We start from the raw sequence: 26,649 nt of genomic DNA on the forward strand, positions 1-26,649 counted from the left end.
GGGTGTTGAACTGGCCTGTCTGCAGTCCAGACCTTTCACCAATAAAAAACATTTGGTGCATCATAAAACAAAATCCAGCAACAAAGGCCAAGGACTGTTGAGCAGCTAGAATCCTGCATCAGACAAGATGGTGTATAAGAGGTTGAATTGGGGTTGTAGTAAGTTACTCTATTTTTAATTGTCCTCAAATAAACACAGCTGTATGTTTACTGAAAATGTTTTTTCATTTTTTGGTGACTTTAAAAGCAGTGATTTTTTTTCTGGAATTTTACTTTTGCCCATATTTGATGGTTAAGATGAACATTTGACATCCAGACATATGACTGAAGTCTCCAGCCATACCTAAACCAGGTGCTTTCAGGGTATGTGGAATACATTTTGTTTTTATCTTTAGAGATCTGAAGAGTCTGGATTATTGATGGTAGCTGGTAATTGTCTTAACATGGCATATTTTTGGATAAGGACTACAATAGAGGGGAAATATGCTGAAGAGGTTGCGCACCACTGCAGGCATGAAGCATACTGAGTAGACTTTGATACAGTGCAGGCCAACCATGATTAAGTGAAGAAATTAATGAATGACATTATGAATACATGAAAGAGTTTTTGGAACTGCCAGGTGCTACAAATCAAAAAGTACATAATACATAAAATGCAGTAAACCTTTTTCTGCAATAGCAAAAAACTACTTTGCTTGGTTCATTTTTTCCTGGGAGGAATGGTTTGATATAGTCATAAACATACTTTTTAAATGCAAATTAAGGAATACGGACTGTCTTTGAACTATCAAATCAGATCTATGGCTTCCAAAAAAATACCACTCCATTTTAAGGTATGTATTTTTTAGTATCATTCACTCAAAACGTTTTGTCTTCTCAGGCGGTTATGGCGTGAAACCTGGAGGCGGCAAACTTCCCTTTGGTACAAATACTTATTTTTTGTTGCATATATGTAATATACGTATCTGTGGCATCGGTGGATATCCAGAAGTGCATGATTCGTTAAATTACATTGTTTCAGGTTATGGGGGCTTTGGTAATGGTGGAGTTGGACTTCCAGGAGGACAAGGTGGTTCTGTGTTGAGGCCTGGATATCCTGTTGGAACTGGTGTGTGTTTTATAAATGTAGTGTTAACAAGACCTGAGTGTCGTAGAAAGGACAAGAAAGGGGCTTAAAATAGCTTTCTTTTTTTTTCTGCAGGTGTTGGGGCCATCTCACCTGCTCAGGCTAAAGCAGCTAAATATGGTTGTCTACCACATTCATTACCAAAATAATGCTTTTATGTTGCTTGCTTTTTCCTGTCAAAAATCTGATACAAAATATGTATTTGTATCTGACTAGTCTGCACTTTCTGCTGCAGGTGTGGGTGGTGTGGGTGGAACTGGTGGATTATTTCCAGGGCAATTGCCAGCAGGTATGAAATCAAGAAAAAGACATAAATATAAAAAAAGAAAACAAAACTATAGCTTTGTTGGCATGTGACCAAAACCTTATTATACATCAGAAAATAGATTAGCTTCATGATATGAAATAAAATGTGCTCATCAGTGGTCCTTACTAGGGCTAATCCTTCACATAAATGACTTATTTAGCCCAATAAACTTCTACTGTATCTGTCTGTAAATTACATCTGTTATCTAGATATATCACAAATATAACTAAAGTCAGTGTCACTGCATCAGCTAGCATATCTTCAAAACAAGTTTACTTTCAAATGCAAATTAATCCCATATAGTTTTTTCCCATGCACTTTATGAATAGTATCGGCTGATTAACCAACTATAGTTATTTTCTACAGGATATGGAACAGGGTCCAAGGCTGCTAAATATGGTAAGAAAATTCAGGTGTACATAAAATCCTATTCTAACGTATTTTTGCATGCATGATGTATCCACACAAGCTTTAAATAGAATGTTCATATTATCTGGGATAATTCTATTACTCTGGTTTGGTTTCGTGTTCTTTTAACTATAGCACCAGGTGGAGTACCAGGAGGAGTCCCTGGGGGTGTACCAGGCGGAGTGCCAGGAGGAGTCCCAAGCTTACCAGTGCTTGGTGGATATTTAGCAGCAGCTAAAGCAGCTAAATATGGTATGGTGTTTAAATAATGGTCTAAAAATATTTATTTTATGTGTGTGGTTGTGTTATGAGGTCTAAAACATACACCATACAAAAGTACAAAATACTTACTGAATGTAAAGCATTATTGCTAACTGTGTTTTCTTCATTCCTACCAGGCATTGGAGGACAACTTGGGACAGGAGGACAAATAGGGACAGGAGGACAAATAGGGACCGGTGGACAATTAGGCACAGGTGGACAAGTTGGGATAGGAGGTGGGGGATATTCTCCTGCTGCTAAAGCTGCTAAATATGGTACAGTTTTTCAAAGCAAGTTCAAATAATTTTAGACACACAACTAAGTCCTTCTTAATTATATCAAATTACATAAACCTTTAATTCAAATGATGAATGGTAAAACAAGTAAATTTGCTTTCGACAGGCATAGGGGGGCTAGGAGGTACAGGATTAGGAGGAACAGGAGGACTTGGAGGTACAGGATTAGGAGGAACTGGAGGACTTGGAGGTGCAGGAGTTGGAGGATACCCTGCTGCTGCCGCCAAAGCTGCTAAATATGGTAATATTCAATCATTTTTATTACACCACAGTGTGGTTGGGATCTGTGTGTGTGTGTGTGTGTGTGTGTGTGTGTGTGTGTGTGTGTGTGTGTGTGTGTGTGTGTGTGTGTGTGTGTGTGTGTTTGGGGGGGGGTGGGGGCTTCAACCTGACCCCTGGTACCTACCATTACTCACAACTAGTCAGCTGGTTAAATGGTATTGTTGACATTTATGTATCATTATGGACAAAAAACAAAAAGCATCACTTTGGCTGCGCTGTTTAATAGTACAAAGAAGCGGTTTCAAGGTTTGTGTAGGTGAAATTATAGTATTAAATTAAAAAAATTGTTTTTCAATATTACTTAATTTTTTTACAGAAAAATAACTACATATTTATTACATTAAACAATAATGCCAGCTTTACATGAAAATAAATTTGTCTATCCACAGGAGTAGGAGGACTAGGAGGCACAGGGGGACTGGCAGGAGTAGGGGGGTTTGGAGGTGGACCAGGCAACATCGCTGCTGCCGCTGCTGCTGCTAAGGCTGCTAAATATGGTATCTTAAATTCAATCTTTGAAAAAATGTAGGTAGTATTTGAAATGAATGTACCCGATTGCGTGAATATGTTTTTACATCAAAGGTCTAGGTGGTGCAGGGGTAGTTCCAAGTGGGGGAGCAGGGGGAGGAGTACCATTCTTGCCAGGATATGGATGTAAGCATGACCCACCTAGGCTAAATGAGTAATAAAAGAATTATTTTTTTCAGTTTTTGATCTAAGCTTTTGAGGTGTCTTTGTGTTACAGCTCTGACTGCTGGTGGCAAACCTCCAAAATACGGTGAGCCTGGGATTCACCATTTTACAAATTTTAGTGGACTTTCCCTAAGTGCACATACTGTGCTGTTACATAAATAAACTGTTTACAATGTTGAAAATTGCAATACTCGGATACTGATAATGGGAGTGGTATAAGTGACAATAGGAATAGTAGACTCATTTAAAATGGTGTAAAAGAACTTCTTTCTTCACTCCCCAACAGGAGTCCCAGGAGCAGGACAAGGAGCAGGACTAGGAGCAGGACAAGGAGCAGGACTAGGTGGTGCAGGACAGGTACTACCAGGTGCTGGCTTGGGTGGTAAGTTTTTTGATTAATATATGAGTGCAGACACAAAGGACTTTTTTTTCAGTATTTCTGCTATTAGGGGTAATACATTGTATAATACTTCTCCGCACAGGAGCTGGTGTCAAACCCCCAAAGTACGGTAAGATGTTTTTTGGAATTGAGTTTAAATCTTTATTAAATTGAAATTTATTCAAGTAATTTTTACTCTTCCAATTTTGTGGAGATTATGATTAGATTTGATTTGATTAGATTAGAATTAGATAAGAATATGTGTGCAGAAAATGTTGAGCAGCACTGCTTAGCCTGCATTTGTACAGTAAATGTAGTACTAATGATGCACCCTGATCATTTTCTTTAAACAGGAGCTGGAGCAGGGTTAGGAACAGGACTACCAGGGGGAGCAGGACTAATACCAGGGGGACAATACCTTGCTGCTGCAAAAGCAGCTAAATATGGTAAACTAAAAAAAAGCACCTAAAAGTCACAGATGAGATTTTTCTTGCAAATATAGTTCACGCTTAGTTTATCTTATTCTACTCTACTCTATTACATTGGATTTGTGCAAATACATACTGATACTTGTCCTATGTATACAATAATCTTAACACAATACAATTTCATTGTGCAATTGAAAAAAGTAACTATATCTTATATAATTTGCTCAATTTTCTTATTTAGGCATTCCAGGAGGAGCAGGGTTAGGAGGAACTGGAGTTCCTGGGGGCGTACCTGGAGGAGTTGGGGGTGAAGGTACTGCATGTATATGAAAAGACAATGTCACAGTCATTCATTTTAATTTTAATTTCATTTTATTTTAATGTATATGCTAGGATACCAAGTCACTTTTTGTAATTGATGCAGGATATCCTGGAGGTGTGAAACCACCAAAATATGGTAAAGAAACCCTTTACTTATTTTCTACCAGTGGGAAATATTGAGCATCTTGTGAGACTCGGCTCAGTAGTGTTTCACCAGTGGCTCACAGGGCAGCAACAATAAACAAATAAATACAAAAGGCACATAGCAATGGAGCACATAAACCCCTCCACTGTGTTAATGTAATGACTCCCATCTGAAAAGTTATTCCATCCAATTATTTAGTTTACTTCTTCCATTTACAGACATTTACTTTAACTACTCACTGTGTAATGTGTGTTAAACACAAATATACATGTCATGTACACATAGTTAATTATGAGATCAGTCCCAGATATTTAAAGAGCATCAGCTCTCACCTGGACATAGTATTTTGCTATGACATTCAGCCATAATGAAAATCAGATATGTTTTATTTATTTTTGTTAGTATTGTTATAGGCAACAAACTTTTCCAAAAGCTGTTGCGCAGTTTGCTGACCTCATGTTTGCCTTTGCAGGAGGCGGCACTGGAATTGGGCTGCCAATAGCCACTACGGATACAACTGTCAATGGTGTTCCAGGTGAAACAGGTGTTCCTGTAAAACCAGGTATATATATATTTTCTTAATTTCTGAGATCATCCTTTTTATACATTTCATGCTTTTATTGCTTTTACAGCAAAGGAACTTGCTGGAACTCCTCGACCAGGTAAAACCTCAGTGGAGAAGTGGGTTCTGTATAACCTTTTACGATGTAATGACAAACAAGTGGAGCTTTTATTTAATTTATTTTTGCAACTTAATAATCCTTAGGGGACAATGTTGGTCTTAAATTAGGATTTATGCTGAATGATAACTAGAAAGACTACTAGCATTCCTAAAGTTCAATCAACTATACTACTTCTTCTATATTTTTCACATTGAATTTAGTATTTTAATGGTTACAGATTCAAATTTTATAAGCAGTCTGCGATTTAAAATATTAACAATTGTGTTTCAGTAATTCAATTAATTAGATTGTCTTCGCAGATTCTGCTTCATTTCCTCTTTCGTTTTTCTTACTTCAGTTGTACTTCAGACTCAGTCTATAAATGACAGGCTTGCTATCATGCTGAAGAGAAGCTGAAGCGTGCTTGACCCCTGCCATTCCCCCATTATTATGTTAGATGTAGCGGCAGGTTTTGTCTTTTTCTCATAATTTCCTTTTTTTGTCTTTTTTTAAACAACTCACTTATATATCATAGCTCTCATTTACAAAAGGATTCAGGCACTTTGCAGTTACACTAATTTTGGACAGGTGCATCCTGTTTGCTTGGGTGTTTTTCTTTTGCAGTACATTCAGAACTTGGAGTGCTGGAGTGCAGATGCCTAATAAAGAGTTTGGAAAAAGTCTAGAAAGATCCCACAGTTCACACTAACACATAACCAAACCACCATGGAACTTTCTGTAGACCACTTCAATAAAATTATGGCAAAGCATAGATTAAGGCAAGGGTATAAAGCCATTTTTAAAGGGCTGAGTGTTCCCAGGAGTGCTGTAGTCTGAATAATTGGGAAATGGGAGACGTTTGAAACCACCAGGACTCTGCCAAGAGTTGGCTGTATGGCCAAACTGAGTAACCAGGCAAGAATTTATTGTTTTATGTTATTTGGAAGGAGAATATCTTGCATTAAGGTTTGGTGTTCAACTCCTTTAATCATCCTAAATGTAGAATTACATGTACAGTTTCATCATTAAAAGCAACTATATTTTGCAGTATTAAGGTAAAAAAAAAAAGAAAAAGTAAAACAATTTACATTTTAAATTTAAAATCACTCTTCTAAAGCAAATTTTAAAAGGTATTTTACTTACTTTGCTTCTTTATTTCTTCTTTCCTGTCCTTCATACTCTTATGGTGGATGTGTGAAAAAAGGCGGTGGGTACCAACTAAGTGTATATTTTTGCATTTTCCTCAATTAAACCTGTACTAGGATTCGACCTGTCCTAATGTAATCTTATTTACACATGTTTTAACAGTTGCTGGTGGACTTATTCATCCTAGTGGTGAGTAGTTTGCACAGAGTATTTATCCTAATACATGACAATCACTGAATACACCTATCTATAAGCTTAACTTATTGGTGCTTTTTTCACAGCTGGAACAAGTGTTGGTAAATATGCAAAAATATTCTTATTTTAAAATGTACCAGAGAAAAAGTTTAAAAGATTGTATTGGAACCCTGGATAAAGTGTGTCTTTAACTATCCCAGGTGGAACTGGTGTTGGAGCGCCCCCTAGTGGTCAGTATTTTTTTCCTTGTCGATAATGAATATACACTGTCCCTCCTGATTTCTACCAAATGTAATGAATTTTTACTATCTAACCTTCACTTGTTCTCTGTATTGTGCTTTACACTAATGGTTATCTGGTGCCACTTTTGTGTTTTTAGTTGGTGCAACAGGCCAAGGTAAACCTAGTAAGTGGAAACAAGTTCTTTTTATATTTCTTGTCATACAAATTCTCTCAGTGCTGTGTTTCAAAACCTGACTTTTGCCAAAGGTGTAAACCATTTAAAATAAGAACTGTTAAACTGCATATCTAGTAGAAGATGGTACTGATGACGTAACACAAATTAGAGTTAGGTTGGGAGAGAAGTATTCCGTTTTTCCTTCTTGTTTCTTCACAGTATTGGTTTGCTATGGATCATTTTAGAATCCAGTTTTTTGAGTCCAGCTAGAGACCTTTGTAACTTGTTATACTTGCTTTCTCTGTCTCTATCTCTATCTCTGGCTCTCTCCTTCTCCCCCATGTTTCCTGTCTGCCTCTTCACTCTCAAATATTTAACTAAATGCCAAAAAATTGGTGTTGTGTTTGCAAGTTATTTAGATTTGGTGCATGGTTTGCCTTGTGTCATTCAAAGTGTTTTTATCATTGTAAAGCCCATCTACATTACATGCTATATTTTATATTAACACATACTTCTGTCATTTAGTTGCAACCGGAGTACAACAGCCTGGAAGTAAGCTAGTATTTATAGTATTTATTATACTAGTTGTTTTAAGCCTTTGAGCCATGTTATTTTGTTATTTAGACCAATAAAACCGTACATACAATATGTTTGGCCACATGATGGTTTCTTGTCCTTTGCCGTTTGTAGGTGTTGGTGTTGGTACTGGCGTCAAATCACCCAAACCATTTGTACCGGGTAAAAATTTCCATCTTTTTAAAGATAATAACACCATATAATAAACCTTATTGCCATGTAATGCAAAAAACTGTAAAATTTAATATATGCCAACATTAACTCTTTATCCCTGATGTTATCCTCTGTGGATTAGAGGCTCCTGTCTGTTAGGCTCTTTCTAAAACATCATAGTTAACACAGTATCTTGGCTCTGTCAAGTCTTGCCAATACAGAATCAAAACATCCTATTGTTTTTATCAATACACTTTTATGATCTTAGTCAATGTATCTGTCACTTAGATTGCATATAACTTACCACCCTCATTTACCCAGGAAGTTAGCAGTTGGACTTGAATCAATAAAACCAGCAGTCATGACTTCTGACTGCATATTTGTAATTAGGTTATTTTTGCTGTTCTGCACTAATTTACCTGTGATGGACATATGTCCAAGTTGTTTTTTTTGTTTGTTCGGTTTTTTTTTTGCATTTCATTTAGTGCAACTCAGTTAACAATAAATCTTATTGTTTTTGCAGGGACAATTGGTTTCCCACAGAAGCAGTTATGGCAACCCCGATTTAAGATAATCCAAAACACAAATAACAGTAATGTTAGAGAGTTTCCAAATAAAATACCACAATTTTTTCTCAGTTTTTTTTAAGTTAAAGCTGTTGAAAGAGTTATACTTCTACGATGTGTTTATTATTTAGGTCAAAGTAGTTAGTGGAGTCATACTGGAGTACATTATAAGAAGTGGTGGTTCTAAAATTTTACCCACCATATTTAAATAAATGTAACAGAAAAAACAAAACAAACTATTACTATGATACTAGTACCTAAAAACTTAAAAAATGTTTGCAAGCATGATCCAATGAATTGAGAGCTCCAGTTAGTATTAAAATAAGAAAAATATCACTGGACTGGTTATTAAAATCAATAACTTTTACAGTTTTAATATAGCCAGCATGGAGACACATTTATTCCTCTTTGAAATGGGAAATTCTCTGCTTAAATATCTGTATTTACACCATCAGTATACTAATACTTTTATCAAGTATTAAGGATACAGTGGAGCTATTTTCTATGTAACTTTTATAGCCTTGGTTTATATTGCTGCATTACTTGTGTCCTTGCTGTGCTTTAGGTCCTGGAGGTGTAACTCTGCCTGGAGCGAAACCTTTAAAGCCTCCAGGTATTTCTGCTTTAAACAAACTAGTCAATTTGAAATTTATCTAAAGGGTAATTTGTTCTTGCAATATTATTACTGTACTACCTTCATACATTGCTCCTGTACTTTAGCTGCAGGTGGAACAGTAGGTGGAGCCGGACTTCCACTGGCAGCAGGAGGTTATCCAGGTCAGACCTCACCTACTGTATATGTTACACATGATTGTGATGATGATGAAAGCATAAGCAAATAATTTGATAACAATAATTAAATCCATTAACAACTTATTAAACTACTACTACTAGACATAGTAGTATTAATATTATTGTACTGGAAAAGAGGAACAAAATAGGATGCAGTCATTATAGTTGTGGACGTTGTAAAGGAGAAGAGGCTGAAAGCATTAATGCAAGTACTAACATTTGCTGACTTAAAAAAAAAACGTTCTGCCCTGTGCTCAAAGTGACGGTTGGTTATAAGATTACACTGCTTTGCATTTCCTGTGCAGCAAACAGGCCAGGATGCTGATATGTATCTGTGTGGGACACTGCACTCCAGGAATGAGGAAACAGCTGGATAATTTAATGAGCAAATCAAATGTTGCTAGTTTATTAACTTTTAAGTCTATGTCCTGCTGGCTTAAAATCCACAGTTCAGCCATAGGTTCATGACAGTATTTGAGGGTTCTTATCATAACACTTAAGACAATCATTTTTTCTTTTGTCTGTTCTGACAGGCGGATTGACGTATCCCTCTGGAGTTGGACTGGGAACTGGTGGTGGAGCTAAACCACCTAAACCTGGTAATGTACCAAGCCTGGTAATCTTAAGTAGTCAAACCATTTAATCATTTTTCATTTGTTAATTCATCCTGTTAGTTTAACAGTACCTGTAGATACCAGTTAAAATCCCCCCCCCCCAAAAAAAATATAGCTCTGCCAATGATCCCTGCAGTGATACAGCAATGTTAGCACTGTTATCACCATAGCACTTCTCGTTGGATGCTGATTACTGTCAATAATACTTGTGAACAACATCAAAGTGTGACTGTTTGAAGATAACACAGACTCTTGGAGAGGCCCAGAAAAGCAAAACTCTGCAAAGCTCATTTGTGCCACTGGCTACTTGTAACCTCAGGGGCTGGAGTGACAATCCTGTGATATAAATACAATATAAAACAGAAAAACCTGCAAATAAATGATGTTTACTGAATGGGACATTACAGGAATATACACATTCTCATTGCTGAGATTTTGGCCTTGTTTTTGAATAGGCTACGGCAATCTTGGAGGTGTTGGATATCAGCCAGGTGAGGATCACCACGTTTGTTCATGCTTTCTGCTCTCCCCGTGTTTTATCTTTTGAATTTCCCAATCCATATTGGAAAAAATAATCTTCAGTGGACTCGTACGGCAGACATATCACTTTCACAGTCCACCACATTTGACATTTTGTTGTGGATTAGCTTCTGGTCCTGCCTCTTCCCCACTTCTTCTTTCCATCAGTGGGGGATGAGTGTAACCATACAGCAGCAGCCTCCTCTCGCTCCTACTGTAAAGGCCTGACATAAAAACTCATGATCCTAATCCTCATCCTAATCCTTCTGAGTGTAATGCAACTACAGATGGTTTAATAATTTTCATTTACCAGCACAGTTTTTCCAGAGAAAAGGTTTGCCAAAAAGGAAATTCTGTAATTATGAAAATTAAGTCAAGTTGTCTATTTCTCTGCTTACACAGTTATGCAATTTTCTGTCATTGGGTGCACTGAGTTCCCATGGTAACTGCTATTTAATTTTACAGGCCTTGCTCCTGTTGCCCCTGGTTATGGTGGAGGTTACCCCCAACAGTACTACCCAGGTACTATACTGCTTCATGTGATTTTCTGGCTTTGTACAAAGTAAATGGCAACTGAATCATTTGCTGACAAGGATTTTGTCACATTTTTACTGCTGATAAATCTGTGACAGATATAGGAACATAATGCAGAGACCATTGAGGAGTTTCTCTGGTGTCATAAATCAGTGGAAAGAAACCAACAGAATAAAGTAATGTATCTTAAGGAGGAGCAGGTGAAAAAGTAGACAGTAATAGAGGTGTGGTGGTGGTTTGTGCTTGCATGTGTCTGTAAGCTACTCTATAGAGGAGATATGCCATTTATTGCAAACAATACAGGAAACCACAGGACAGGGATTCATAAGTCTTCTGTGTTCGTGCTAGTGTAGTTTACAAAAAGGTTTTTAAACTCTTTCATTGTCATAGTTTGTTTTTCTGCTACTGCAATATATAGTAAAGCAGAAACCTCATTGTAAATGAAAATATCAGTAAACAGCTCATTGACCCCCTCTCCCCTTCCCTTTACACAGGACTTTTCACTTAAACAGCTTGCACATCTGTTTACTATTTTGGTTTCCTCTTAAACTTACAGGCAAAATACTGTATGTGATATTCATTCTTTTAGTTTGGTGACATGTAGTAGAAAACATTCCACCACAGATTATAAAAGTTTTAAAGTCAAAAAGTTTCGTAATTATTTTTAGAAATGTCACCATGAATACTCATAAAATTCCAATTACACACATAAAGAAGCTTGATTTATTTATGCAAAATGCACCTGGAAGCTTTTTATATTGAGTTTCTCACAAATACAATGCAAATACACATGAAAGGGAGGCTCATTTTGCTTGAGGGAATATATCATGACTGATCCTGACCTACATTTATCATCTCTGTGAACTTAATTATTGAGTAATAATTGCTTTTACTGAATGCCAGGCTATTAAAGAGATAATTTTATTTGGTGTTATTGGTAATAAACAAAATTACCATGTTCCAAATAAGAATATATATTTTTATGTCTTATTTGCTGACAGCAAAATATTACTTACTTGACTCACTTACTTACTCAGCACCACATCTAAGAGCCCTCCCATGTGATTTACTTTAATGTCAACAGGATTATTCTTACCAAATCCTGGCCTGGGGAAATATATCAGGCATTTTGACAGGTCCTAAGTGGTTTTATCTCACCATTATCATTTGGCACCAATTCATTTGTCTTGTCTTGTTTTCTACTATAGGTGGATATGTACCAGCCCCACTGACTCCTCAACAAGGTACCAAATTCTCATGTCCTTAATACTTTCCATGCACCCAAATACACCTTATCATAGGAGAACACTTACAGTACACTTGCTGACCATGTTTATTAGATGCATCATGCCGGTAATGGGTTGGAAGCCCCTTTGCCTTGGGACCTGCCTTAATTCTTCGTGGCCTAGATTCAACAAGGTGCTAAAAACAATTCTTAGAGATTTTGGGTGCATATTGACATGATAGTATCGCAAGGTTCTTTCAAATTTGGCAGCTGTTCTTGAAGTGGGAACTGGTGATCGTGGAGGTCACATCAGTACAGTGAACTCACTGTTATGTTCATGGAATCGATTTGAGATGATTTTAGCTTTTTGAGGGTTGTTATCCTGATGTAAGGAGCCTTCAGAAGATGGGTACACTGTGGTCATAAAGGGATGCACATGGTTAGCATGTCCATGTCCAGTTGATACTAATGGGTCCAAAGCGTGCCCAGAGAGTATCACCACATCATAAAGCCACAACCACTACCAGCCTAAAAGGTTGATACAAGGCAGAATGGATCCATGCTTGTATGTTGTTTACGCCACATTCTGACCTGATCATTCAAATGTAGCAACAGAAACTGAGACCAGGCAGTGTTTTTTCCAATCTTCTGTTGTCCAATTTTGGTGAGCCACTTTCAAGCGTAGCTTCAGTTTTCTGTTCTTAGCTGACAGGAGTGGCCCTCATTGTGGTCGTCTGCTTTAAAGATCGATGTGTGGTGCATTCAGAGACGCTCTTCTGCATACCTCACTTGTAGTGAGTGCTAATTTGAGTAACTTTTGTCTGTCTTTTAGTTTAAACCAAAGATTAACAGCTTTTGGCTTGTCCCTTTAGCTGAACATGTTCCACACGTGGATTTGGCACGTGTCCTTCATGCTGCAACACTACTATTTATATCCAGGTTTGGGACTGGCACCAGGGTGGCCCTTGGTGGCTGGGCGGGCCACACCTGGTTGGGTGGGATTCGAGCAAGTGGTCTTCTACATCCCAACCCAGTGGTCTACCACTGAACCACTCGGCCCCCCTTTTCTTTTAGCTTAAACCAATGTGGCCAAATTCTTCTGACATCAGCCACAGATAGATATAGAAATAGATATGAGATTTTCACCAAGAGAACTGGATGTTTTCTCTTTTTCAGACCATTCTCTGTAAAGTTTAGAGATGGTTGTGCATGAAAATCCCAACAACTATGCCAAGTTAAAAATAATATAATAAATCATCTTTGTCCCCAGATCTAATGCTGGGTTTGAACATCTTGACCCTGTCCAACTGCACTGAGTTGCTGCCATGTGATTGGCTGATATTAGCATTACAAGCACAGATGTACCTAATGAAGTGGCTTGGGAGTCTAAGCACATTCACTGATGCGGATTCCCCCTGCACCTCAACTCGTTTTCCAATCGCTCTCTCATAAATTCTGCTCTTTGGCAAACAATAGCAACGTGTCAGATTATGTGGATGAGATTGGAAAAGGGTGCAGTGCAGATCGGTACTGTGCGTGCCTGTCAGTGCAGATGGCATGGAACAAGCTGTATAGGAAACACATGACAATCGAAATTTTCTTGAACATAGGAGATTACTACAAGTTGGATTATTTCAAGAAAACCACACCTGGTTTTTTAGATAACTAAGTTTTACTGTGCCAAGGTAGTGTGAGCGATTGAATTGTAAAGATTGTTGAATTCTGACAAAAATTAATTTTCAAAATGTAGCTGAATGAATGAAGAGGAAAGAGCTTAACTATTATGTATATTCATAATAAACGTGGTCTATCCCAGAATCCATATAAACTTGAATTATTTGACTAAAACATAAGAATGAATTGCTTTTATTATAAGTTTTGTTGCTTTTTGGAGATATCGGTCCCACCAAAAGCTAAATGTCCTGGAAACTTTTCAAACCCTATCTACTGAAACAGATTAAAAGATGACAAATAGACCTCTAAAATACAGTTTCCAAGGTTCAACATAAACTTAGATTTATAGAGCAGACACTGGATAAGTTTGTATTACTTCTAGGCATCATCTGGAGGCCAGGGGGAACCATCAACTTACAGATATCAGCACAGTTACAGCTCATTTTTCATTTACTAGATTTAGACAGAAAACACATAAGTTTCTAAGTCTACAGGATGTGATTATATGTATCCAATTTTATTTAATTCTTCCCCCTTTCCCTTTTGAAGTTGCAGAGTTAAGACTTAAGCGAACAGAATTGGTACAAGAACAATACTGGTAGTGTTCCTCTGGAGCAAGCATTTTGCTATATATTTTTTTATTTTAGTTTTTTTTTTACTTGAAGTAAAACTGGAAAATCTACAAAAGGTATGAGAAAGTATGTATCACTTTAACTGAGGCTTTTCTTGGAATCAAATTTTAGGTGCAGAATTTCTGACACTTACCCATTTAAACATTTTTAGAAAGGTCCGAATAGATGAGCATGGTTCACTGAAAGTGATACACACTCCCTCTTGTATGGTACTGAGACTGACTGAATTTTTATTTCTGCTTTCGGGCAGTAAGGAAAAAAACTATCTATTATGATATTCAAGATAACTTTTTTGTCCTACATCAATAGTGGTCTCTTTTCAAACATTACTGGCAGTATTAACAAAATTAAATTGAGTTGGCTTGTAAACTGCCACCTTCATCAATAACTCTGTTAATTGTTTTCTTCTGTAGTACAGTAGTGAGCATGAGGTATGCTGTCTTTACTTGTACTGCAAATGTGCACTTTCATAAAATTCACTCAGCCAGGCAGGGAAGACACCACAAGATGTTTAACATTCATTCACCTGAAGAGGATTTTATGTTAAACTGTTCTCATTATCTTTTCCTTTTGTTGTTTTCCAGCCAAAGCAGCCAAGTACGGTCCACTGCAGGGCTTTCTTGGTGGTGCAGGAGGAGTCTACAGAGGTAAACAACTTCAAGTATAGGAAGTGTCTAACTGGTTGTTGAGTAAAGATGCCATAATCTTAATGATAACAAGCACTGTTTGGCATGTGTGTGAACTAGTTAATGCTGAGGAAATACTAAAGTGTAATTTTGATGATCTCTGTTGCAGGTGGAGTTGCAGGATGCCAGGGCAAATACTGCGGGAGGAGGAAGTAGAGGATCTCTACAGGTCCTATTGAGATCCAGCGTGACCTCAAGAAACCATGGTGCTACTGCATGATCTAGAATGTACATTTTATATGCAAACCAACCCCCATTAGAAAACATGTAAAGATGTTTTATTTACTTGACTTCAAGGTCTGTTTTTTATACAAACCCACCGACCCAGAGTTTTGTACACGTTGTCATGTGACATATGTTACTGATTGTGCCGTTAATCATGAAATGTGGTCAAGTTAATCAGCTTTATGTCCCCGCACTGCATCAGCCTACTTAAAACACCAAAAGTATGTTTGTGTTGTCATGTGTGTGTGTGTGTATGTGTCTGTGTGTGTGTGGGGGTGTGTGTTGTTTGGACATATGGTTGTACTATTGTGAGAAAGACTGTGCTATGAATGTGACCTACGAAAGATTTTCTTTTGCCTTTAATCCTGAAGTGAGGATGATTGTACTTAGTGTTACGGTCCACCGTGCGACACCTCACTGTACGGAGCCCATCACCTCTTTGTCTTGCCAGAGGGGGTGGGTTGACCGGGGGCTAATCCAAAAACCAATGAAATCTGGCTAATCCCAACATCGTTTTAGCTCCCCGTCTCTTCTGCTGCTATTTTTAGGCCTGCTGGGTATAAAGCAGCGGGACTCGGGGCTCCGGCCAACCCATCTGCTCCCAGTAACTTTGCTGATTCTAGTTGCTATGCAGTTCAGTTTTCTCAGCATTTAATGTTGCCAAATTGTGATGTATGAAGAGCAGTGTTTGCTCTGAGATATGCTGAAGACAATCAAATAAAGCATTTAAATCATTGCAGATGTTTGAAAACTGTGAGAAACAGTGTCACCTTTTTAGCTCCAAGTAGATTAAAAAAACCCTGCAGATACTACTCTGGCATGAGCATTATGTATGTATGAATGTTTAACTATGTGTCACTGTACTAAAGTCTGGGATCGAGTGCTTCAGTCTGCTTCAAATGTTTAGTCTGATTGCAGCAGTTATTGACATTTATGTAACTTGTCATTACATGATTATTCAAGTTTTGTTGCACCATGTTTTGGCTCATAGCTTTATTGTTACGAGGAATGTGTGAACATAAAACAAGAACAATACTTTGCTTTTTCATTTACTCCCTGTTATGAATTGTAATACATAATAAGCCTTTGTTTGATGGGGGAGCCTACAGTATGGGTTTATATGAGGCATCAGCTCCCATTGTTCTTCATTTACTTGAGCTGCTTTTAAAAAGGCTTCACTGACCAAAGGTTCATGAACGCAGTTGCCAAGTGACCCCATCTCCTTCTGTAATTGTGTACTGTATTTTGTACTAATTAAATGTTAGCTGGCTTCAGTTCCTTCACTCAGCCCTGTGTAAGGACTGTCTTTGAGCCTCCCTGAGTCAGACCTTGTCTTATGTGCCGTGGGATACTCTTCATCTTTATTTAAAACTGTTTTTGCAAGGAGGAACAGTGTGGTTTTGCACTTTTTATATTTCCACGACACACGTGTGACTTGTTCCCGGATATCCCGGCATTTTATTTGCTTTATTAAGTAACAAAATAAAATCTGTGTAAAGAACCTGTGTCTTCCTATTTGCTACGTCTTTGCTGTAGTGGAATACAAAGCAGAAGCAGCTTGTCCTGAGAGAGATGATCAAAACCACTTTGACTGTCATCTCTGGGTGGGTCACATACCACATAGCGATTGCATCCTGGGTTCAAGTCCTGCTTCCTTTGCGGCATCTCACTTCTGCCACCCCCCCCCCCCCCCCCCCCCCCCCAAATTAATCAGGGACCATTGTATTTACTGTATTTTAAAGCCAAATATGTGTATAATGGAACAGTTCTTCCCTGTAATGAAACAGACCACATATTAAGGCCAGTACCTCAGTGTGGAGACTATAAACTCTGTTCTTCTTGTGCCAGCTGGAAATAATGAACTTGTACTGCTGTGCACAAGCAGCACATATCCTGGGAAAGCTGCTGACCCGTGATCTATATGCTGTGAAAGTAGCTTAGACTATTGTTCCATCAGCAGATGCCTTAGCCTTAGATTGTCCCACTTCAGAAATACCCGGTGTCACTATGGAGCTGCAGTATATTAATACATCTATTTACATTTATCACACCAACATTGCAGAAATCAATAAAGAAGATGGTCTGCCATGCTAAATGGAAACAGTTTGGGGACTTTTTGTCCTCTTGCTGTGTTGTGTTTAAATGGTGTTGTTGATTTCAAGGACAAGTTTTAACAAATAAAACCTTGTAGACTCGACCTGCTCTGGAATGAAAATTAAACCAGTTTTTCTGTTCTTTCGTTCATGCTCAGTGCAGCACTTCTGAAGTTGAATACTTATATTCTTTATACCACAGCCCTTATATACAGTAGCAAAAAAATGCAGAGTCGTTCATTTTAGGTCTGTGTGGACCCCCGCTCCATTCACCCATTGTAATAACTAAGCCTACATACTTCATCAACTGAATTCATTTAACAGGTTTCAGCTATTTGCCACTTACTCATCAACAGATGATTTTTGCTGCTTTCACTGTTTACAGTTTCACATCAACTGACTATTTATTTAACTCTGACATAATGTATTTAAAACCCATTCACTACTTAATACTTCAGCTCCTTATGGGCTTCAGCTGTTTCAAAGTTTTTTCCTTAGATAACAGCTGTAATGTAAACGTGGCTATACTTCGATTAAGATTTCATGTGATCACTAGACCCACAGTGGTGTTTACTGTCCTGCAACGTGCTCCTCCTCCTTCTCCTCCACCCCCTGAACATGCATTAATTACCCAGGGAGTGTTCCTGGTTGGCAGACTCGTTTCTTCCTCTCGCCGGCTCAAGGTCTTTATTGGTCACCAGCCCCCTTGAATGAAGCGCCGCTGCAACGTGCAGGCAGGAGGAAGCAGTGTGGACCCCGCAGGGAGCGAACCGACGCACAGCAACACGAGTGGCTGGCGGGCTGCGGCGCTGGACCGGCACCGGTTATCTGTGGAACCAGAGACTGCTGGCTCTCTCCCGGTGCTCGGGGTCGGAGAGTGAATGAGGTTGATGCTGCTTTGTTGCACCTGGAAGGACGAACGCATGGGAGAGGAGGAAGGTAAGGAGATGAGGGGTGTTTGTTGTAACTGCATGCGGCGGCGGGGCGGGAGATGCGGAGACAGCGGCGCATCCTCTGCCGCTCCAAACACAGAGAATGCTCCACCAACAGTGGCAGGAAACACAATGCTTCGCTCTTTTTTTCCTCACGTTGGGAATGTACTGTCAGTCATAAAGCGATGAGGGTCTAGCACTGATGTATCTGCAGGGAGCGTCAGGGTTGATGTCCATATTGAGCCGCAACTGAAGCCATGTTTTCTCTCGAAGCTAATGCGCCCATCCTGTTTGTATGCAGTGTTTCACCCTTAGGCCGTGCATGCTCTTCATCTGCAGGCAAAATCTAAAATAGCCAAACATATACAGCTTATAAACAGATTGCGACTTTATTTAAATTACATAATGAGCAGTTATGAAAGTCTTACAAACTCGAATCCAAATTATCATATTAGGACATTTTCGTGATGTGGAGCTGCTGCATGTAATTGTTTACATATTAAAATCCCCCCAAACTCCCCCTGTAAACTTTTACAGACACAAAATTCAAATTGAAGCATGATAAGTGTTTAATCTTATTTTAATATGTCACAACATACCAATAAATGCAGAAATTACTTTAAAGACAATGATTCCCATCTAGGGATCAGGACTCTGACGGACATGAAGATAAATATGAAGGCCTCAAGACAATTTACAGAAAAGGAAAAAGAAAAGCAAACATATTGAAGTCACACAGTCTTTTCTGACTTACCTCTAATCCTTACTGTTGTATTGTTACTGGTTTTGCCTAATTTTCTAACATTACTGCTTTTAGTTGAACCAAAACTCCTGCTTTAGAAAAAGCTTTGGTCTTTCACACCTTCTTTCACCAATATTTTTTTGGTTAATTTCTTCAAAGATATGATATACACAGTGCACACTGACAGTCAGTCTGGTTTACTGAAGTTAACAATAGTCCTTTCATGCGATGACTCACTTTGCATATTGACTTTAGCTTATGTGGAGGACCTAATGACAGGAGTGCTGAAAGGTGGGGCACAAGTTTCTCTACCTGCACAAGTTTTACAGTGTGTCTAAGAATGCACTTGTTGGTCTTTACTGAGGTGTTTGTGTTTTCTCTGAGACCCCTGAACACAGCACAGGTCAAGAGGACACACTTATAAGGAAGAGAATTGCTCCATAATAAAGTTGTTGAGATGCAAAATTATTAATTCATTAGGAGCCGAAGTGAAAGGAGAGAATAAGAGAGGCATTAAAGCAAACAAGACCTCTTAGCCAGTCCAGTTAAAGTACTACAGTAGGACTGGTTACTCAGACTTTGCAGAAACGAGTTCACAAAACCTCTACCAACACCTTTCTCATAGCGAGGGACTGAGGAATGATTGAAGCTGCAACAATGCATGCTGGTGAGATATATGATGGATACACTGGCATCAGTATTCAGATGGTGAGATGTATCTGCTCATGTTTACAGCAATTTAAAGATTAGAAACACTGTTATTATTCACTGTACTGCTGTTATTTTAGTTATTGCACTGTCACAGTAACAAAATCTATAATTCCCACACTTTTTAATACCACGTTTTATGTGTATCAGCAATCACTGTAGGTTGAAAAGTGACAACATAGACCTACTGTAATTACGTAACCAGCAGAGATGTTTATTCTCGTTTTTACCTTGCATCACCTCCTGTTCAGCACGCAACGGTATGTGCGATGTTGCTTAGGATAACTAAGCAAATATAATATCAGCAACAGTGATATCTAATGTACTGTAATGTTCACTTTTTACTGCTGACACCACCTCGTCCTGTCCTGTGACACTCACTGCTGCTTTTTCCTGAATGCGTTGCAGAATAAATTGTTCCATCTCTGCCAAATGGCTTTTTCCTCAAACTCTAATCATAATGAACATTTTCCTCATTAGCAGATGGAATGAGTGATTTGTGGTTTGTAGCTAATTGTCTTATAGAGAATTTTCTTATCAGAATGTGAATTCTGAAGTCAAAGCAGAATTTTATCTGTTTAAAACAACGTTAATGGTTTCTTCAGAAAGGAGAACACATTTTTTCTTTCGCTTTCTCCAATGGTTGTTTTGATTGCATTTTTGAACATAAATGTTAGCTAAGTTTATAGAGGAGAATCTACTACTGTATGGCTATATATTTACAAATGTAGAGGCCAACTGTAATGTAGAGGCGAACTGTAGCAGACCTTGAGTGCATTAGTTTGTGATGTGGCTTAAATGGTTAAAGTGTTGTTGTTAACTTTTGAAAACCGAAAAACATCAGCATGGTCTTTTGTGGCTAGTGTTTTACCTTATTTATAAGTGGACAAAATGCTCAAGTAGGGCTAAATGTGAAAATATAAAGTTTTTTGAAATGATTGATAGGGTCTTGAATCAATGAATTAAAATGTATTCAGCAGAAAAAATATGTCTTAAAATGTCCTTGTCTAATGACAACATCTAAAATTGGAGGCAATAGTTATATTTCCCTAATTTCAATAAGTATCATTTGATACCAAGCATCAAAACTTTTTATTAAGTTGTTTGGTGCCACACATCAGTTGTTACACTCTGGCTGAGTAATACTTATTAAAATTGCCTGTTTGCCATCTTTGGACACAATCACACAAGGCCAACGTTAGTGTTTCTTAAGTTTGTGTAGATTTTCTGGTGTATCAGTAATAGTAAAGGATTTTAGTGACACTGTGGGTTGTGTGAATTATTAACCAGTGCTGGTGATTTACACTGATGGCTGGATAGCGATAACACACACATGCAAACACACAGCAATTATTTCATTTCCTCAAAAGAACTGTAAAAAATATGTGTTTTACGAGCCGTGAAGCCTGGACATTAGTAATTGTGTACATACTGCATATTATGACCCTTTGACCAATGCTGTTACTGTTGTTACAGCTGGAGGAAGTTTGCCCGTCTGTGCGGGATGCAAGCAGCGGATCTATGACGAGCAGTACCTCCAGGCACTCAACAATGACTGGCACACCGTCTGCTTTAGGTACTGTACATGAAAAAAAGTACTGTGAATAAAAACAGTTTTTAGTCTAATGAAAAAGCGAGCTGCAATTTTAGATTCAGGTGATAATTTCCAGTAGGTTCAGCTCTTTTCTCATTTAGTTTTCCATGTTGGCATCGTCACCTGTTCAACTATGTTACTAATTTTGTCCTTCTAAATAACGCTAAAATGGTTTTAAGGTAAAGTGAAATTTACTGTGAAACTATCTGATCATATATTGTTCACAATTATTTTACCAAGCAAAAAGGCCTTTAATTGTTCCTGCTTTTCAAATGTGGTGATTCCACTATTTTCTGACATGGTTTGGGGAAAACAATTAACTGAATAAACAAGAAAATAATATGAAGGATTATCAACAAAAAAATGTTTCTGTGTAGCCTGTAGATGAGTGACGTTGTTGTCATCTTATTTTACCCGTTATAGCCAAGCCTGTTTTCCTGCCTGATATCAGGCATGTTTGTACCTGCCCATGCTTTTGTTAAAGTTTCAGTGAGTTGACATACTGTACCTGTAAATGGACACGTGTACCTGTTCATACCTTCTTTATTTCTCTCATCTTACCTGTTGTTGCAAAGGTTAGATGAATATGCAACATTCCCTTATTTGGTAAATTTTCTGTGGGGTTTACCGTTCTGGTTTGGACAGCGTTAACAAATATCCACAGTTGATGATTGCATTACATTGTGACTTTTGTCCACAAAATATTTTAAATGATGCATTCAGTTTAGTGTTCAAACGTGTTCCAGTTAAACCACACTGAAATCACTCAGGCAAGAGTCTTGTTTCAGTGCAATTTGTAAATATGACACATTACACAACAGCTGTGTTAATGACCTACAAACATTACAAACACCATCTTCAGGTTGATAGAAACTGGCACAGGTACAGATGCCGAACAAGAAGAAGCAGAAACACACCAGTGGTTTAGGAACAGCTCTCGACTGTTTCGAAGTGAACTTTAGGCGTACACATTCCCATAGTCACCACACTAAGGTTTCACACTTAGAAGTGTAAAATGCTTTGCTTCAGTAATAGATGTAACTGGGATGAGGCTTGTGTTGACCTACAGCTGTCACCATGATTTCTTTACTGGTCAGTGTTTTTGGTTTTTACTTTCCAAAGGTTTTGTTTGAAGAGAAGAAAAGGGAGGTTTGTGTTTTAATCTGAGGGAGGCGACGTGCTACACAGGGTGCCGATGCATATCTGACACAATTCAGAAGAAGAGTGTGTGTAGACTGAGATGGTTGAAAAGCTGATTTCTGGAGTGTGAATATGGAGACAGAATGTTGTCTGTCTCTTCTCAGTTAAATTTATTAAATTCAGTGTGCGTACATGTGTTTGTGTGTGTTGGGGGGAGATTGAGACTGCAAATGTGTCAGCGTGAAAGAAATCACATTTTTGAATTTTTGAATGATATGTATCATAACACTAGTCTTCTGCACAGAACAGATCTGATCTCAGTAGACAAACATAGAAACTCTATAAAAACAGATGGAGGTTGACCTGTTGTCGAGTGAGAGATAATCTGTCTGTAAACATCCTTTTTTAAAAACCGTACAGAACTTCAGGCATCACTAGATCTGTGCAGTCACTGAATATAACCCAGTGTATCTGAGAACATGAATAAAACGAGATCCATTGATGGTTAAAAAGCACTAATGGCCATTGATCTTTTCAGCAGAGCAAAATGAAATCGGAGACTTCCTCCAGCTCCTCTTCATCTGAGGAGGATCATGGAAGTTCTCTACATATTTGTTTATTCTTTTAAAGCTTTGGAATAGTATTTAGAGGAACTCTTTTATTAAATTGAAACAAACTGTATTTAAGCAGTAAATTATTGTTGAAATAAATTGATCAAGTGTTTAGTTTTTGGTTTGATACATTATCTCTCATGCGCTGACACCTCCTGTCCCCTTCCAACATCACATCAGTGTGGTTGTTTTTAGATGATACTATGACCCTGCAGCAGAAACACTGCCAAGACATGTGTCTCATTAGAAAATCTCTTTAGGATGAGCAAAGAGTTACTTTGAAGGTGAGGCAGGGCTGCTCTATATTATTATTAACAGGAGACACTTGTTGACGTTGGTAGCCTTCATTACTGATAATGTTACGTAATGACTCCCCTCTGGAATTAACCTTGTTTCTGACAAGCAGGAGATCAAACAAGCTCTGGAGGATTACTGCTGAAACATGGAGTTGTTCTGCACTACAAAAGCTAACTTTCCTTGCTAGGTGTAGCATGTGAGCTGTGGTTTCATCTCTGCGGTTTAATTCAGGTGTACAGAGCTTATATAATTGTCCTTATATAATTAACAGGTAGTAAACTTGAGCTGTTGTTTTGAGCTGCCATTAGACGTTCACTGATAGCATATTTAACATTTTATGTGACTAGTGTGGGATGTGACTATTTTATACGTGGCAGGTTCCTCCTCCCGCTCTTCTTTAGGTGGCGGATGTCCAGCTCCTTTCACTTTGTTATTGTGAGCTGGTCAGCAGGTTGGCTGTTGCTGTGTGGAAAACACACCGCTCAGTGTGTCATTGATTTCCCCCAGCCGGATGTCTGAATAGGAAATCTGAGGAGGGTATCTGGGCAGATCCACAATGGCTTTGTGGTGTGTGTGTGTGTATGTGTGTGTGTGTGTGTGTGTGTGTGTGTGTGTGTGTGTGTCTTTGTGTGTGTGTGTGTGAGTGAGTGATGGGAGAGGACAGATAGGAGCTGGCTGCTTCTGCGTGGCTAAGGATCATTGTAGGACTCAGTGGGTTGTCTTCTTAATGCATTTTTGCATTTCCCTCTTTTGAGTGTTACGTGTGTGAACCCATTTTACACTTCGGCTTGTTTGCATATTTCTGTTCATGCACTCTGCACTGAATCAGAGAATTAAGGAACTACTTTGCATTTCGTTCTAGCTGTACACTCATAGGTGTGATGGCAGTCGACAGTCCTGTGTATCTGATTCAAACCCGAGGTTTTTCCCAGCTTCCTCACACTCCTTTGTGATGGCAGCCCTTCTGCCCATGTAATGACATAACTCATACAAGAACTGTTAAAAACGTGAGTAACTGAGTCTGTTGCATCCTCCATCCTACACCATGTCTAAAAAAAATAGAGGGAATCTTTTTTTCTGACCCAGTTCCAAATCCTCAGGGAGGGAAGGATTGTTATGGAAAAAGAGGATTTACGAAGGGTTCCCTAGTCAGACAAGACTTCCATGGAAAATTGACTATAATGGGAATGAGGAATGGAGCTTTAATCCAAATAAAAAATGTCCAACAGTAGAACCAGTCTTTGCCCTAGTAAAGAGGAAGTGGAGATGAAAGAGGAAGAGGGGGGCAAGCAAAAAAAAAAGTGCCTGAGTGTTTTTTGATGTTATTTGGAGGCTTCCGGGGGTCCCATTGGTAGATTAAAGAAACACTGCTCCTTGGAAAATAGCAGCGGCTCACTGTACTGTAGGTTTCATGGGAAAATACAGGGCTGTTATACTGCAAACGATTTACATCTGCTTTTTCATCTGTTTTTTCCCAAAGCTAAACTAAAAAGACCACCGAGCCTGTGCTGTCTCTTTTGGAAATACAGTACTATCGTGAATTCACAGGCGAACTAAAAACTGAGCTACCAACCTTTTTTTTTTTTTTATTGATCTGATGCATCACTTAATGACTTTTAAACAGAATGCTGGCATTTGGTTTTGATGTTGTGACATTCTCCACAAGTGAATGCCAGCGTTAGAAGTTTTATGCCTTTTTCAGATAACACCCGTCGTACAATGACAGGAAATAAAGGAGAGGGAGAGAATTTTATGTTCTCAATCCCAAAGCAGGTATCCCAACTATCCCCAGTTATTACCATCCAAACATGGGAGAGCACATAGTTTGACGTTCATGGTAAATACAGTATTTACCAACGATGAATTGCATTTTAAAGAAAACCCTGATTAGCCACATTTATTTGAATAATATAAATATTATGTGCAATAACTTGTCTATTTAGACAATTATATTTATAACCCAGTCTATTTTAAAAATCTTGGATCATAGTCATACAGACGTCCTGCTTCAACTGGATATGTATCATTTCTTTCTGGCATTCATTCTTTATCTGTCTAACCTAAATATATTTTAAATTTACACTTACATTAACTTCTGCTAAATTATTGCATTTCAGTTTGCTAACATATTTTAAAACCTCATGATTAAACTGATGATGTTCTCGTGTTGCACAAATGATGAGATGGGCAGCTGAACTTACTCCCCTGTTTTTGTGATGGTTCTAAATTCATATCCTGGTCACTTCTGCTGTGTGATTGAATACTTGCTTTTCTGTCAAATTACACAGTGTTTCATTATATTAAATTATTTACTCATTTGTTATTGTTACTCCTGAAAAGGCCACAAGGACCCAGACTAAAGACTCTTTAGATGCTTTTCAATGAGAGCTCTCATCAAGGAGCCCTTGTGTGGGTTTTATTGTTGTCACAGTGAATGTAAGGGGAATGGGTTAAATTACACCTTGTTAGTGAGAATGGTTCTGATGGGATTCTGGGTCTCTCCCAACCTTTTTCCGCCTCTAGCTAATAAGGATTGAGAAGATTTCTAGTATTATGCTTATTAGCTTTCTGTCTGGTCCTTTTTTATGGTATTATGCTTATTATACAGTGCATGAAATTATCATTTTATATTCTTCTTCTCTTATCTTTGGTCATTGTAATCTTTCTTCTTTTTTTCTTCTTCATCTGATTTTCGTGTTCTGTCTGTTTTTCGGCACTTAACTACTTTAGCCTACTTCCAGCTAGAAACACAGTTCAAACTTCAAAATGTTCAGCTTATTAAGAACATTTGTGCAGTTTTTAAATATCTTTTATACTTTCTAAAATATTCAGCTTTTTTGGCAATTTTGTTCTCATTCAAATGAACTAAGCTACTCTTCATCTTTGTTTTGTTTCAGCTTTAACTAGTCAGGCATATTTAGCCTAGAGAGACCATGCAAACTTTCAGCTATCAGCTATTCCGCTTTATAATATCTTTTACGGTTTTTGAATAATCACAGTTTTAGTTTGAGGTGCTTTTTGTTAAATTTTAAACTATTACATTAGTGCGTATTGCAGACTGTTGGCGCAGTGAATCAGGTCATGTGATCAGCCTCAAAGCTTAGTCCAAAAATTTTTTTCTCCCAAAGGATACACAGTGGAGATACACACACACACACACACACACACACACACACACACACACACACACACACACACACACACAGGAAACACTTTAAAAATAAACACCAAACTTTTGATACTTTTTTCAACATTTCATTTACACCCATCTACTGACCAGTAGAAAAAAAT

The 26,649-nt window shown here is 38.1% G+C and overlaps 2 protein-coding genes across 12 annotated transcripts in view; both read left to right on the forward strand.

Annotated features, from left to right (window-relative positions):
- The window catches only part of elna (elastin a), a 48,217-nt gene extending 31,475 nt beyond the window's left edge, over positions 1 to 16,742 (forward strand). For 3 of the 10 annotated variants that reach the window (XM_067506485.1, XM_067506483.1, XM_067506484.1), the window contains exons 14-45: positions 880 to 921; positions 1,021 to 1,107; positions 1,201 to 1,245; positions 1,361 to 1,414; positions 1,799 to 1,831; positions 1,976 to 2,092; positions 2,239 to 2,376; positions 2,504 to 2,638; positions 3,069 to 3,176; positions 3,262 to 3,333; positions 3,425 to 3,457; positions 3,659 to 3,754; positions 3,855 to 3,881; positions 4,105 to 4,197; positions 4,421 to 4,492; positions 4,604 to 4,636; positions 5,118 to 5,207; positions 5,278 to 5,307; positions 6,616 to 6,642; positions 6,735 to 6,749; positions 6,849 to 6,878; positions 7,028 to 7,054; positions 7,571 to 7,597; positions 7,736 to 7,783; positions 8,906 to 8,953; positions 9,061 to 9,117; positions 9,666 to 9,731; positions 10,202 to 10,237; positions 10,731 to 10,787; positions 12,008 to 12,043; positions 14,915 to 14,977; positions 15,126 to 16,742. In XM_067506485.1, the coding sequence (XP_067362586.1) occupies positions 880 to 921; positions 1,021 to 1,107; positions 1,201 to 1,245; positions 1,361 to 1,414; positions 1,799 to 1,831; positions 1,976 to 2,092; positions 2,239 to 2,376; positions 2,504 to 2,638; positions 3,069 to 3,176; positions 3,262 to 3,333; positions 3,425 to 3,457; positions 3,659 to 3,754; positions 3,855 to 3,881; positions 4,105 to 4,197; positions 4,421 to 4,492; positions 4,604 to 4,636; positions 5,118 to 5,207; positions 5,278 to 5,307; positions 6,616 to 6,642; positions 6,735 to 6,749; positions 6,849 to 6,878; positions 7,028 to 7,054; positions 7,571 to 7,597; positions 7,736 to 7,783; positions 8,906 to 8,953; positions 9,061 to 9,117; positions 9,666 to 9,731; positions 10,202 to 10,237; positions 10,731 to 10,787; positions 12,008 to 12,043; positions 14,915 to 14,977; positions 15,126 to 15,172 (1,889 nt within the window). In that variant the 3' untranslated portion in view covers positions 15,173 to 16,742. The remainder of the gene's footprint in view (positions 1 to 879; positions 922 to 1,020; positions 1,108 to 1,200; positions 1,246 to 1,360; positions 1,415 to 1,798; positions 1,832 to 1,975; positions 2,093 to 2,238; positions 2,377 to 2,503; positions 2,639 to 3,068; positions 3,177 to 3,261; positions 3,334 to 3,424; positions 3,458 to 3,658; positions 3,755 to 3,854; positions 3,882 to 4,104; positions 4,198 to 4,420; positions 4,493 to 4,603; positions 4,637 to 5,117; positions 5,208 to 5,277; positions 5,308 to 6,615; positions 6,643 to 6,734; positions 6,750 to 6,848; positions 6,879 to 7,027; positions 7,055 to 7,570; positions 7,598 to 7,735; positions 7,784 to 8,905; positions 8,954 to 9,060; positions 9,118 to 9,665; positions 9,732 to 10,201; positions 10,238 to 10,730; positions 10,788 to 12,007; positions 12,044 to 14,914; positions 14,978 to 15,125) is intronic. The other 7 variants (XM_067506486.1, XM_067506489.1, XM_067506487.1 and 4 more) reach the window with 7 other exon arrangements.
- Positions 16,743 to 17,598: 856 nt separating this feature from the next.
- The window catches only part of limk1a (LIM domain kinase 1a), a 45,872-nt gene continuing 36,821 nt past the window's right edge, over positions 17,599 to 26,649 (forward strand). The window contains exons 1-2 of one of the 2 annotated variants that reach the window (XM_067506496.1): positions 17,599 to 18,273; positions 21,193 to 21,292. In XM_067506496.1, coding sequence (XP_067362597.1) covers positions 18,216 to 18,273; positions 21,193 to 21,292 — 158 coding nt within the window. In that variant the 5' untranslated portion in view covers positions 17,599 to 18,215. The remainder of the gene's footprint in view (positions 18,274 to 21,192; positions 21,293 to 26,649) is intronic. The other variant, XM_067506493.1, reaches the window with a different exon arrangement.

The sequence above is a fragment of the Channa argus genome, chromosome 6 (genome assembly GCF_033026475.1).
Source record: "Channa argus isolate prfri chromosome 6, Channa argus male v1.0, whole genome shotgun sequence".
Lineage (NCBI taxonomy): Eukaryota > Metazoa > Chordata > Actinopteri > Anabantiformes > Channidae > Channa > Channa argus.